At 37.5% G+C, this 12,945-nt stretch overlaps 1 protein-coding gene across 2 annotated transcripts in view; it reads left to right on the forward strand.

The window, feature by feature from the left end:
• The window catches only part of HSPA12A (heat shock protein family A (Hsp70) member 12A), an 89,258-nt gene that overhangs the window by 38,224 nt on the left and 38,089 nt on the right, over positions 1–12,945 (forward strand). For both annotated transcript variants that reach the window (XM_040606709.1, XM_040606711.1), the window contains 2 exons: positions 7,894–7,979; positions 10,213–10,340. In XM_040606709.1, the coding sequence (XP_040462643.1) occupies positions 7,894–7,979; positions 10,213–10,340 (214 nt within the window). The remainder of the gene's footprint in view (positions 1–7,893; positions 7,980–10,212; positions 10,341–12,945) is intronic.

The following is a 12,945-nucleotide window of genomic DNA, read 5'->3' on the forward strand; positions in this document are numbered from 1 at the left end:
AAAGTATCTTTTCACAGAACCTAGGTTCTGTACATCTGTGTTTTGTTTTGTGTTCCTTATGTCTTTCCATGTGGAAGCAAGGAGGGAGTAGATGAGACATACAGGAAAACAGTGCTTGCACAGGGGCAAATAGTGCAAGGAAGCCTCAAGGAAGCAAGTTCGTGGAAGAGCTTGCTGAAGGAAGAGAAGGTTAGTTAGTGTGTATTAAAGGTGTCTATTACAGAATTGTATGTGGAATATTTAGAAATATCCTGGAGAGTTGTCTTCTACCACTCTGAACTACAACATTTGTTCTTAACCCACCTTTATCACAACATGCAGCCTGCCCTCTCCAACATGTAAACCAGGATCAGTTCTGTCTGTCCTGGCAGTAGTACATGAGTGCTGGAAGAGCTGGAATCTAGGAGGAGAGCGATGACTGCAAGGCACCGCTGGTAAGTTCCCCAAACCCCCGGGTTCTGGGGTCCGAGCAGGTTCTGAGCAAGTTGGCACTACATCAGCACTGGGATGGATGAGGGAGCTGGCTGATCGCAGAAGCTGGAAAGCTCTCAGGTCATTAAAGGGGGAGGTGGATTTAAGACTTTACAGTGTAGATAGTGAATAGGTTTGAGTTTAAGGCAGCTCTAGGGCAGACTTAGCTATTGGTAAAGACCTGGCTGAGGCTTTACAGACCCAGCTGCGAAGCGTGCAAGGGAGTGTGATGCTTCTGCTTTGGTCCAGCTTACCAAGCATTAGCGAGGTCAGACCAAATCTAGGTAAAATAGTTTAGCTTATGTCTTGTCAAAAAGAGAAATGAATATAACGCATGTGGCATTTTTGGAAGGTTATTGAAAGTTATTCTGTGTTTCTTTCATCTTAAATTTCATTCACAGAAAATAGGTAGTGTCTTTTGGTTTTCCTTTGCTGGAGGTTCAGGAAAATTAATATTATTCACAGAGTGGTGGGGCGAACCTGGAGTTGTTTTTTGATACTCTTAACCTTAATATTAAAAAAATTATCTTAGCTTGATAGCATAGTGGAAAAGTAATTCCTCCAGTCAAACTGTAATCATAATAGGAGGCAATGTAAAAGCATAAACAAAAAAGGTCAAAGTTATAATGAGGAACATGTCTTATTTTCAGAATTTTATCCAAAGAATTGGGAGATTTTTACCTAGGAAATCACTGTGCTCTAATTGGTATCAATGCAATGAATACCAGCTCTTTGGGTGACCAGTTATTATGAAAGGGTATCAGGAAACTTGGATTTGTATCAGAGATTAGCTATGGCTGTATTCATAGAAGGGAAGTGTATTGCAGTCGTCAACAAACCAGCTGGATGCCTACCGGCATTTTAAAACAAAGAACTCCGATTCCATTGATGGCAATAACACTGGTGTCATTGGTTTCAGTAGAAACAGAAGGGTCTTACTTCTAATATGAAATATGGGATCTTTTATTATGCATAAGAATATTTTAAGTGTTTTTTTGTATTTGCTTCTCTCAGTCTCTTTTTTTTGTTGTTGTTCTATAATTATTTTCAAAGGCCATCTTTGTATTTACAGTGAAATGCTCTAAGTTGTCATGTCACATTTCGAAGCTGTGACATTTTGTGCTTAATGCAAAGCAAAATCTCAGCAATAGGAAAAGCTGAATAAGATTTTCTTCATCAATGCAGTAGTTGCCAGCTAAAAGCAGTATGGTAAACCCTTCTTTTCCTGTTGTGCAAACATCATTAACAAGCTTTCCTTGGGGCAAAATTATTATTGATGCTCAAAATTATATGCATGTTTTGAATGAAAAATGATGTTTTTAATGCCATTCTTTTACTGCCTGATGGCTACCCTGTATCCAGATTTGATTTGGTACATCCTTTTTGTTTTTTGTTTTTCAATCCAGAGATATTGTCTGAGTGGAAAATGAAGAATTTGGCTAAGATTTTCGTATGGCCAGCAACCTGACTGAGATCATAGCTACATGTAGCAGTCACTCTCATCAGCTGCTGGATGGCTGGAAATTCCAGAAAAACAGCCATCAGATATGTGCAAATGTTTGATCTGTGAAAATGATCAGCATCTACACAGTAAATTCAGTGAACTTGGGTTTTTGGAGCCATAAAGATTGGCTGCAATAGTGGCGTTTTTAGTAGGTCTAATGCATCCTGACTTGCCGTGTGCATGTGGTTCATCAGCCCGCAAATAACTGAGAGGCCGAATGGATTTCACATATGGAACAGTGGATATATGTTATACACATCAAAAAGAGTTGCTGCAGCTTTCCTTTTGAGGCAGGTGGTGTACTGCAGGCATTCCCAGTTGGGAGTCTGGGAAAGCCTGGAAAAGGGTGTTGTATCTCGGTCTTTCCAGTGGGTCCTTAAGCTCAGCCAGAGGCTCAGTTCTGCACAACGAATGGAATTCATTGCATTGTACATTATGGATTGAAGAAAAATGACTTCTATTGTGAAAGCACTTCTTCAAATGTTAGAAATATGATCTGAGATAGGGAATAGCATTGATTCTATTGCCGATTCAACAAATCACAAGAAGAATTTTAATTAGCAAGTGTTGAGTTTGTGGCCACTCTGGCAGGGTAGAAATAGAAATGAACTTAGGATACATTGCTTGGGATATAACATACACACTAGTGTTCGGGCATGCTCCTGCAGAGAGATGATACCATAGTGATGCTGCCTATTTTCTGATATGCAAAACAGCTGTAGGAGATCCAGACCATGATGAGTCCCTTTCACCATCGCTCAGAGGGGAGGCCTGCAAAGCTTCGGGAAGTGCAGTTCTGTCCTGACCGAGCCTTCTCTGTTGTAGGCATGACTCTAAAGTACTGCAGAATGTGCCTGAAAAGGTCCATGTTGGGGTTTCTGATGGCAAACATGGGGCTTGATACCTTATTTCTTCCTTTTTTTTTTTTTTTTTGTTTCTCTTGTGTATGCCAAACTGCTGATGTGGCACATATTCAGGTATTCCCCCCTTCCCTGATATGACTGCATTTCTGTGCTTTATACCATTGAGCAGCGTTCTCTGCTTCCTGAATTCTTGCTTTTACTTGTCTTGGTAAATTGTTACTTTGAGACGATGCCCACTAGCTTATGTTGTCTGTGTTACTTGGATTGCAGGGAACTTTGTTAGCAGAGAGTCCACTGCTACAAAATGCTGCTTTGCTGTTGGAATGAACAGTTTCCTTAATATGTGAAGCAGAATATTTTGCTGAAGTCTGGTGTCGCTGAATTATAGAAAGCAAAATACTTATGAAACCTGAATTTAAAAGGAAAGAGAAGATTTTGTGTAGCTGCTGGAAAAAGAAAAAGTTTAGTATGACCTTAGTGACCTGTGACTGTGAGGTTTAGCAGTCACCTTTCCTAAAGCAGGGCTCAGCTTGCTGGCTTGGAACCGATGATTTGGGGCTGTAGCGCTCCATGTCTGATACTCTCAGGGGTTTGCTAAAACTCATTTATCCAGTCCTGAATAGGAATGCATAGCACGGGCTCCCAAATATTGAGTGGACTGATAGTCTTCCAGAGGATATCAGCTGCTGTTAACTGATCTCTCTAATTAAATAACGAGCTTGGTCCTTCTCTTTCAATCTATTAGAAGATCAGATTCAGCTGAATATGCTGTCGGTGAAATGTTCACACTGTGTCAGCTAAGTTTTTAGAAATGCTTTGGACTTTGATTTTACTCTGTGTGCTGTGACACTTAAAGGTTAATCCTTCATTGCATTTTGTCATCAGTTGCATTGCGTTTTGTTGAAATCTAGAATGTGTCTGATCATTTACTGAAAAACAGAAAAAGCTAAGCTGAGTAGCTATTGCAGGAAACCACAGAAAAGAAACTCTTGCATGTGTTTAGATGAAAAGAAGAATAATTTAAATTAAGTCTAAACCAGCAAATGCAGCTAATATGATAATGGACATGATTCGTTATTAATACATTATCTGCTGATCTCATAATTTGAACAATTCTGGAATTCTTTGGGGATTTGCAAATCAGATGGTACCCTTTGAACCTTAAAAAAAATTGCTGAAAATGGGAGTCTTCTGTGTTCTTGCTTCCTCTTCTGGTCACCTTGAAAATGCACAAGGTGTTCTTGTAATTGCTTAGGTTAGGACGAAAGTCAGAATTGTAATGATATGGTCAAATTCTATACATGTTTAGTTAAATTATCCAACCCCCTGATACAGACAGTCATATTTCAGGCTAAAGTTCATATTATTCTTTCATAAGTAAATTAAAGAATTTCTGTTCAAGAAATTTAAATTGTATTTACAAAAAGATTATTTTAAATATTGGTTTGTTTGAAGACTTTAATTTGCATGCTAAATCAGATCTCTCCATTTATTTTGGTGTGCAAATTGTCAAGAATTAAATGTTTATTTAATGCATGCTGTTTAGCTATATGTTTTTTTTTCATAGTGTGTTGCTTGACACAGAGATCTTTAGTAAACATGGGAGATAAAGCTGGAACTTGAGCTATGTGGGACACTACTTGTGTTTTTTCATTACAGAAGCCTTGAGAAGTCATCCTGCTTGTAAGAACTGTTCCAAATACCATGATACTCTGCAGGACATCTTTTCCAATTGTTAAGAGGAGGAAATTTACTCATAAAGGCTAGGCATCCTTTTTTTGGTTGCATGATTGCAAATCAGGTTGCTTGCAACCTTTTTTCCATTTTCTGGCTTGGAATAGATGCTTTTTTTTCTTTCAGATAAACTACTCATACTCCTTTAGAAACAGGAGATTTTTAAATATCCTGGAATATCTATGCATTTACTGCTGTTCAGAACACAGTTGTAAAAATCATGACGTGCACTTTTTTTTCCCCCAAGCAAACACTAACTCAACAAAATATTAAAGCTCCCACATGGACAAGTCTGTTTTAACACCTTTCAGTTTAGATTGGGTAGATAGTATAATGTTAGAAATTTCCCAGTTTCATGTGCTTTTAACAACTGTTTCACTACTCGTTAGAACTCTTGGCATTAAATCGAGGGTGACTGGCTTGCAAGCCATTTTCTGTAAACGCCAATTGCTCTGATAAAAAAACTTTTTAACTTCCCAGTATTCTAAACTGCGCTTACTCATTTATCAGCTCTGCACTCTCTGATAGTGTTAGGGCCTCTTTTAACAGTTAGAATATAACAATTATGTCTACCCTGATTATTGCACATGATTAGTTAGTAGTCTCATGAAATGAGTTGCAATGTCGTGCCACTGCTGCTTGTGTCAACTGGATAGCAACTCTACCGAATCACTGTAGCAGTACATTTTGGTTAAAATTTTGGTTTGCTCCTTTAGAGGTTGTAGCATTGCCTTCCATGATTTTCCTCTCTCGATCTAACAGAACTCCAGGCTGGTGGAATGAAGGACTCATTGTAGAATTAATTTGTTTAGCTGGGTATTTGCAGGAGCAGCAGTGAATACAGTGCAGAATGGTCATGGGTTTGGAAGGATTTTTTCCTCAGGTCAAAAATACTGATAATCACCAAGAGTTTAACCTTCCAGCAGAGTGGAGCAGCTGATAAGAATCAGGAAAAGTTAGCCCTTCCGCAAATCCAGCCTTTATGCTTAAGTTTTCAAGAACATTCTGAAACTGAAATGGACAATTTATTTTGAAGATTTCTGATGAAAATATCTAAGTCTGTTTTATTTTTAAGCAGTGATATCTACAGGTGGCTAAGACAGACCTCTGATATCTGCTGAACATTTGTTGTTTGTTAACACATATTTTTATGCTTGTGGATACAGTGAGTGTCCTTGTAGACATTTTACATCCCTGGATTGCAACAAGTTAATTGAGTTGAATAAATTCTTGATAGAACACCACCCAAGTTAGCACAGTTTCATTGGATGAATGTGAGTATTGCACTGGTTATTTTATCATTGCTCTCTGAGAGACAAAAAAATATGTGTATATTGTCACACAGGATTTTCTGAGTTGCATGTAGAGCTATGAATAACTTCTCGAGGTACACCCAGGCTGATAGGTGAAGGCAGTCTGGAAAATAGATTGCTGAACAATGGGTGCTGAAACAAATAGTGAAAAGAATTAGTAACAAAGAGAAACACTGAAAACCACATAGATAGTGATTTGATGTCTATATTTTTGTGCTTCAAAGCCAGCATCCTAAGTGGGGAAAATGTACTGGTTTCCAAAGATGTTGAGTCAGTATTGTGATGTCCTGGTCTGCTCAGGATGTGTTGGTTCAGGTCCAGTCAGGAATGGCAGCAGGATTCAAGGAACATGTTTTGTTATTAATTCTCTCTCTTTTTTTTTTTTTTTTTTCCCTGTGCTGAAATATTGCTCTTCAGTTCTACAAAAAATGCCATATCAATGGTACAAAAATTAATCTGTTTTGAAAAGAGAATGAAATGGCACAAAAGGAGGTTGATAACAGCATCTGAGGCTGATAACAGCATCTGATCCAAATATATCTTAAGAAACAGAGCAGATTCTGAGTTTGTCACATTTGACCTGTGGCTTTTTGTACTTCACCACAAGAGGAGTAACATAATATATTCTTGAAGAACTTGTACAGGAAGTGTGAATATTTTGCTTCTGCAAATGCTTCTGAAGATCAGGCTGAAGATGCATATTATAACTTGAATACAAATAAACACTGTTACGAGAGCTATGGAGGAAGATTTTTTTCATGTGGGAAGATTATCCTGTAGTTGGCTGCTGCAGAATTTTTTGCATCTTCCCTGGAAAACAACACATATTTGATTACTAGGAGTGACAGGTTTCTTTATTAAGTAGTTCTAAGGTTGTTTCTTGGCCAGCAGTTCCTGTGTCATCTTAGAATAGTGCTCTGACTTGTCAGTCATGTCTAGGAATTACATGCTGTGCATAAATATGCATTTTATTGTGTGATGCATCCAAGTAGGTAGTAAAATATGTTGAAATGTATTATTTAATATTTATTATGGTTATTAATCTTTACAGACATTAAATAATTCTGCATTATATCTAATTAGCTTATATTCTACAGAATAGAATTAAGTAAACTCAAGGCTTAAATTTGGGGGCAGGGAGGTATGAGCATGGACAGGGCATGTGGTACCTTTTCTATGTTCCATTTTGATAAACTATTGCAGTGTTCATAAGATAATAAATATGCATCAATCTGAGTCATCAGTGATTAATTATTTCAGTAAGCTATCTCCTTTTCTGTCATCAATGGGGTAAACACAAGAGGGAAAAATACAAATAGTGCATTTTACAGTATTTGTCACTCACTTGTTCCTTTAAATGAAATTCCAGTATTGTATGCAGGGTAGAAATATTTCTTTGATGATTTGTTAATAATACTTTCCTTTTTCCCAGCTGGATTCTGTCCTGCAGTAATATTAACAGCTGCAAGATATTTCAGTACAGAGTGTATTGAAGAATAAAAACAGAGACAGTATCGGAAAAGTTTCAGAATAAAGGCTCATGATGGGATCATTGCAACTTATTCTTACTGTGTTGTCAAATCAATATTATTTCCTCTTTTTCTCTTAAAATGACTGTCTTTTTTGAATTCACAGCTTGTGTTTAGTCTCTGCGTGCATACATTTAAATCTTAGGCCATTAGCTTGAGTGTATAGTGTTCAAGCTGCTTGTATCAACTATGACTTCTGAATATATTTAGGAAGACTTAAAATTCTACATGGTAATTTAATTGGCAAAAGAATGAAAATTAGTCATGAAGGTCAGATAAACATTTTAAAACCAAAACTGCAGTTGCTGAGTCTTAGCATGTTGTAAGGGCAAAAAATATATTTTGTGTGGTGGCTGTGGAATTTGCTTCTTTTTTAGCAGATTTGTTTCAACAGGAAAATAGTGTAGCAGTATGCAAAGCAACTGTCCTGTTGTAGTCATTCTGCTTACTGAGACTGAAGACTTTTTGTTTCCTTTCAGATGCAGTTTCCACATCTGCTTACTCCTCACCAGCCAAAAGTTTGGGAGACCCTGGAATAACTCCACTGTCTCCGTCACATATTGTGGTAAGAAATGCATTCTTAACATATACTGTATGTTGACATTATTTTCTCCTGCCTGTTTAGTGGAGCATAATTTTTAAAAAAAGTTGTAATTTCCTCCCATAACAATCCCTTTCATGCTCTCCAGAGTCTTAAGTTAAATTTTGGTCACACTGGGGCTGGCAGCAGAGATCTCATTCATTTCATTGGGATCCTGGTTTTGCTTTTTTTTATTTGTCTACTTGTTGAGCTCATAGATTTGCTCTGCATATTTTTATATCAAATAGAGGGGCTTCTTGATCCTCAGGGTTCCCAAGTTCTGTCCCTGTCTTTATCAGTGATTTGTTTAGGCAGCCCCTGAAAGGTGTCATTCTGTTCAGAAAAAAAAAGGAGGTCTATGGTACTCAACAGTAAAATACAAATTTTACTGTTCTCTTCCAACAGAGACTCAAAATAGAACTGCTTTAGTTTCTTAAGGAAAATAGCCACTTCTGTAAGCTTTTAAAAGCAAGCAAATGTCCCATAAATGTAGTATGTTTTAATCCCTTGTACATCATGCTCATTTTGTTGGTAAACTCCCTTTAAAGTCCCATCTGTTTTTAAGATCATCTGCATCATGTGTAACACAGTATATGCAGAGTGTATGTCTTGATATTGCAAGGAATCATGTTCAGAACACATTGCTACACTTGTTGGATTTCTTCCTTGGTTTTCTGAATCAAGTTCAGAGTTGTGCAACACCCCTCTTCAGGATTTCCAGAGTCCTCTCTCTGGAAAAAATTTTTGCTTTTATTCACTTCTTTCTCTATATACTCCAGAACTTTTATTTCTGTCTATTGATAAATTTATGTCCTCTTTCAGTTAGATTTGCTCTGTAAACTCTTTGAGGAAGACATATAAATAACCTATTGCCCTAGTTGAAAAGCTTTTTTATTAGGAGAATCCAAGCAAGTCCTTCATTACTTGAGACCAAATTATATTATTCTCGTTTCTCCATTTTTAGTAGCAGGCCTATGGGATGATCTTGGGAAATGTAAGGGTACAGCAGAAAGGTGCTGGAAGTAGCAGGCATGGGGGGAACAGAGATATGCGAGGAAGATGGTGGAACACTGCTCATAGAGTGAGGACATTTGGCAGTTCCTCTGTAAAAGATAACAATTGCTTCAAAATGTTAATGAGAGTACAAGCTGAGCAGCAGTGGTGGAGGATTCAGACAAGACCCGTACAGTATTAAGTTGATGAGTCTGCTCCGTGGTGGTTTTGTCAAAACGCGGTGTGTGCAGGCGGGTGTATTGCCTGCCTTCATTACTTATCTGCCTGTAGCGCACAGCCCTTTCACCGGCATTTCCACCTTGTTCTCTGCCAGTCTTGCTCAGCTGTTCGTGCTTTAACCACCGTCAGCATGTGAAGAGTAGTTCCTTGCTGTTCATTACTTATTCCTCTATTATACAGGATTTATGTTAGGCAACAGCATGCTGGGGAGTGGTACAATTCTCTGTTTATTCATGTCAGGCTTTATTTCATGTCGTTATGATTTGGGCCATAACCCTTCTACCTCTTCTAATTAACATTCCCATGTTGCCCTTGATGGTGCTTTTCAGGGGTTGCAGGATTACAGGTAAAAGGCAGGGAGAAGGATCCAAATTTACTATAACCAGCTGAACAGCTTTCCACATTCTAGTACAGACAGGAGTAAATGGATAAAAAGCTTATTGCTTTTATCCACGGGATAAAAAGCTTATTGCTGTATTGGGGGTTGTTCTGTCTCTACTAGTTTTAAATGGCAGCACCTCATGTTCAAGGTTATGACATAGTTAACTCTTAAAAACACCAAATAAGTCCCAAATATACCACACTGACGAATATAAACATATTCTTCACTTGATCAATTTAAGGAAAAAACCCAAACAAAAAACAAAACACAGGCCCAAAACCCAATAACCCAGTGTTCAGCCATAAGTTTTAATGATACAGGATAATAGCTATTCCAAAAAAGTGAATATGAGGAAACTCTTGATTCAGAAGGTTATGCATACAAGGCTCCAGCAAATATGCTGCGTTGTATATGAAATTTCCACTTCCATTGGAATGTGCAGCTATCTGGTACCAACTTCGGTCACAAATGCAGCTTAAGGAGGTCCTTATTTTCACTGAAGAGATATGCATGTCTCAGGGAGCAGAAATACTGAAGGGTAAGACAGGTTGCAGTTATTCTAATCAGTGACTCAGTGTCTGTTTTGCTTCTGCTATTTAACAGAAGGACTCTGATGCAGAGGATGCTGTAGAACAGTTATTTCTTGTTGTTGTGGCTATTGATTTTGGCACAACATCCAGTGGCTACGCCTACAGCTTCACCAAGGAGCCAGAATGTATTCATGTAATGAGGTAAGGGCTGCAATGCAGCATTTGGTTTTCGATTGTGATAACATGGGTTGTCTGCAGTAGCTCTAGATATTTTCTGCAGGAGTCTAAAGTGTCTAGATTTGTCTAGCATTGCAACAGTCCACACCTTTCTCACAGTTACAGGGTTTTTTAGTGTTTTACTGTATTCTAGCTTTAATATAATCAATGTGAATGCATCCTCTCTGTTCTTTTCTGAGTTTACAAGATGACGTGAATAAAAGGAGGGATCAGTGAGTATTTAGAACTATTCAGGGAGCAGTACTAATTATTAAATCTGGATGCGCTTATCTCAGAGGTCGAGAGAAACTACACATTTATTAAGGGTCATGGCATTTCCCAGGAGCTGCCGGTCCCCTGGAATCATGCCTGTGTACAGTTATGTGTACAATGTTTCGTTACTTGCACCCAGAAACTGGTAGTTCATTTGGCTAATACAAGTTTTTTAGCATTAAATTTGAATAAAATCTCTAGTAACAAACCAGTGATACTGGGAAATAAGCAAGCAAAAGGCATGAATTTGAAAATTAAGGTTAGATGTGAAAGCTGTACTGTATCATATGTATGTAAGGAACAAACTTTAGATGCTGTTATGTAGGGTTTTTTATTTTTTTATTTCATGACTAAATCAACACAATATGAATTTATGCATATAAATCTAATGCAATCACAAATGCAAACCCTATTATGGCAGATACCTGAAAGGATTGCCCTACAAACCATTTTTATAGTGTTTTATAGTCTTTTTGAAAAGTTTTTTTTAGAACTAAACCCCTGTACAATTCTTATTAAAGTATCTTTAAAACTACTGTATTGTAAAAAGACCAAGATAAAGCTAATTTCAGATATAAACAAGGTGTGTGTAAAAAGCATAGCCATAGAAGTTCTTCTGAACAAAGCTGCTGTTGTAGCAGTAGGTGTTGTACTTTTTCCAGCACTGTAATACTGAGAACAAAAGGGCAAAAAGACTAACTTGCTGCAGTCCAGTGTGATTTACTGTCATTTTTCTAAGCAAAGATGCTAGCTGAAGGCAGCTCTTAAATCTCAACAGGCAGTGTTAATTGTGCAGTCAGCGTGCACATTTGGTTTGTGTAGAGTTGCAAAGTATTTCAGAGGTCAAATGCAACTGATCTGCAATACCGGCTGAAGGGAGGTAAATTTTGGAGTGGTATTATGCTGTCCAGTTGCAAAGATACCTACCGTTTTCAGTATGGACATGTAAATGCTTCAAGGTGTTTTATGCATGTCATCCATCTATTGTTCTCTGAAGGGCATGGGAAGCTGCACGAGGCCAGGAGTCAAAGGACAGGCCATGTTTCTGGCTCAGACAAGTTACAGGGTTGCCGGGTTGGAACCTGTGTTTATCAATTTCTGTTCTCTTTTGACAGCAATTAATTAATCAGATTTCTTAAAGAAGTTTACAAAATTAGGGAAGATATCTCTGAAGCTGTGCCTGAGCAAGCCTAAATCCTGTGTACTGTGTTGTTCCTGTAATCTCTGTGGAGATTTTCCTAGGTGAAATCACTGCTGTTTCTAGGGAAGTCCTTTCAGTGCTTTGAACTCAAAATTTTACCTTAGGACCTGATTTTGCCACAGGGTTCACACTATACTGCAGTGAATTACAGACTAGATTCTCCTTTCAGAGTATCTGGCTTCTTGCTGTAGATCACTGGGACACTGAAGTCTATAGGTGCTGTGTGGCCAGCTGAGAGATTCCAAATCTTAATTGATATTTTACTACTTATGGTTCAAAACACTGTGTTTTCTTCCTTATGCAATAATGGTACCATGATTGTGACTTCAGACCTGTGTAGATATTATTTAGTAATGTAAAAAGAAATGAAATGTATTAATTTATATATATTTCCAACAGAAGGGAGGATACCTCTTTGAGGGGGAAATGTATTCAGGTTTCCAACAGGTATTTCTAACAATGGAAAACATTTTAATACAAAGAATAGTATTTTTTATTATATATTTTAAATAAATATTGCTGGCAGGGAAGGATTTTGGGAAAGATATAGCTGAAACTGAGTTAGGAAATAATGTATATCATGTTTTTATATATATTTATATATCGATACTCATAAAATCATGAAATTCAGTGGTGTATGTATCAAAATAAAGCTTCAGTAGTTCAGAAGGTATTGAGAAGTTCAAACTCTGTATATAATGAGGCTTACATGTAGGATAATTTACAAATATTTCAGCAGAGTAAATGTAATTTCCCGCCTGCACTCGAGAATGTTTACATTAAAATAAAACATTCCAGTGATGCACGGTCCTCTTTGCTTCCTAACATTTTTTCCTTGTTAGTGTTGATCCTTTCCAGACATTTAGATTTCTGGCTGCCTTTTAACAAAGCTGCTTTTCTGCAAATAGCTCAATGAAGGGTAAGATGGGTTTGTTTGGAAGGTCCTACTTCAGCAAAGAGTGAACACACAGGGCTTTAGTACCAAGTGTGAATGTAGAGTCAGCAAAGGCATGATTCTAGTTGTGTGATTAGTAGACAGTCATGTTTTTGACTGTGTGTTTATTTGCTGTAATGCCCAGTACTAAAAAAAATGAATTTATAAGCAGAGTTCTTGAA

This window comes from Falco naumanni, chromosome 9 (genome assembly GCF_017639655.2).
Source record: "Falco naumanni isolate bFalNau1 chromosome 9, bFalNau1.pat, whole genome shotgun sequence".
Lineage (NCBI taxonomy): Eukaryota > Metazoa > Chordata > Aves > Falconiformes > Falconidae > Falco > Falco naumanni.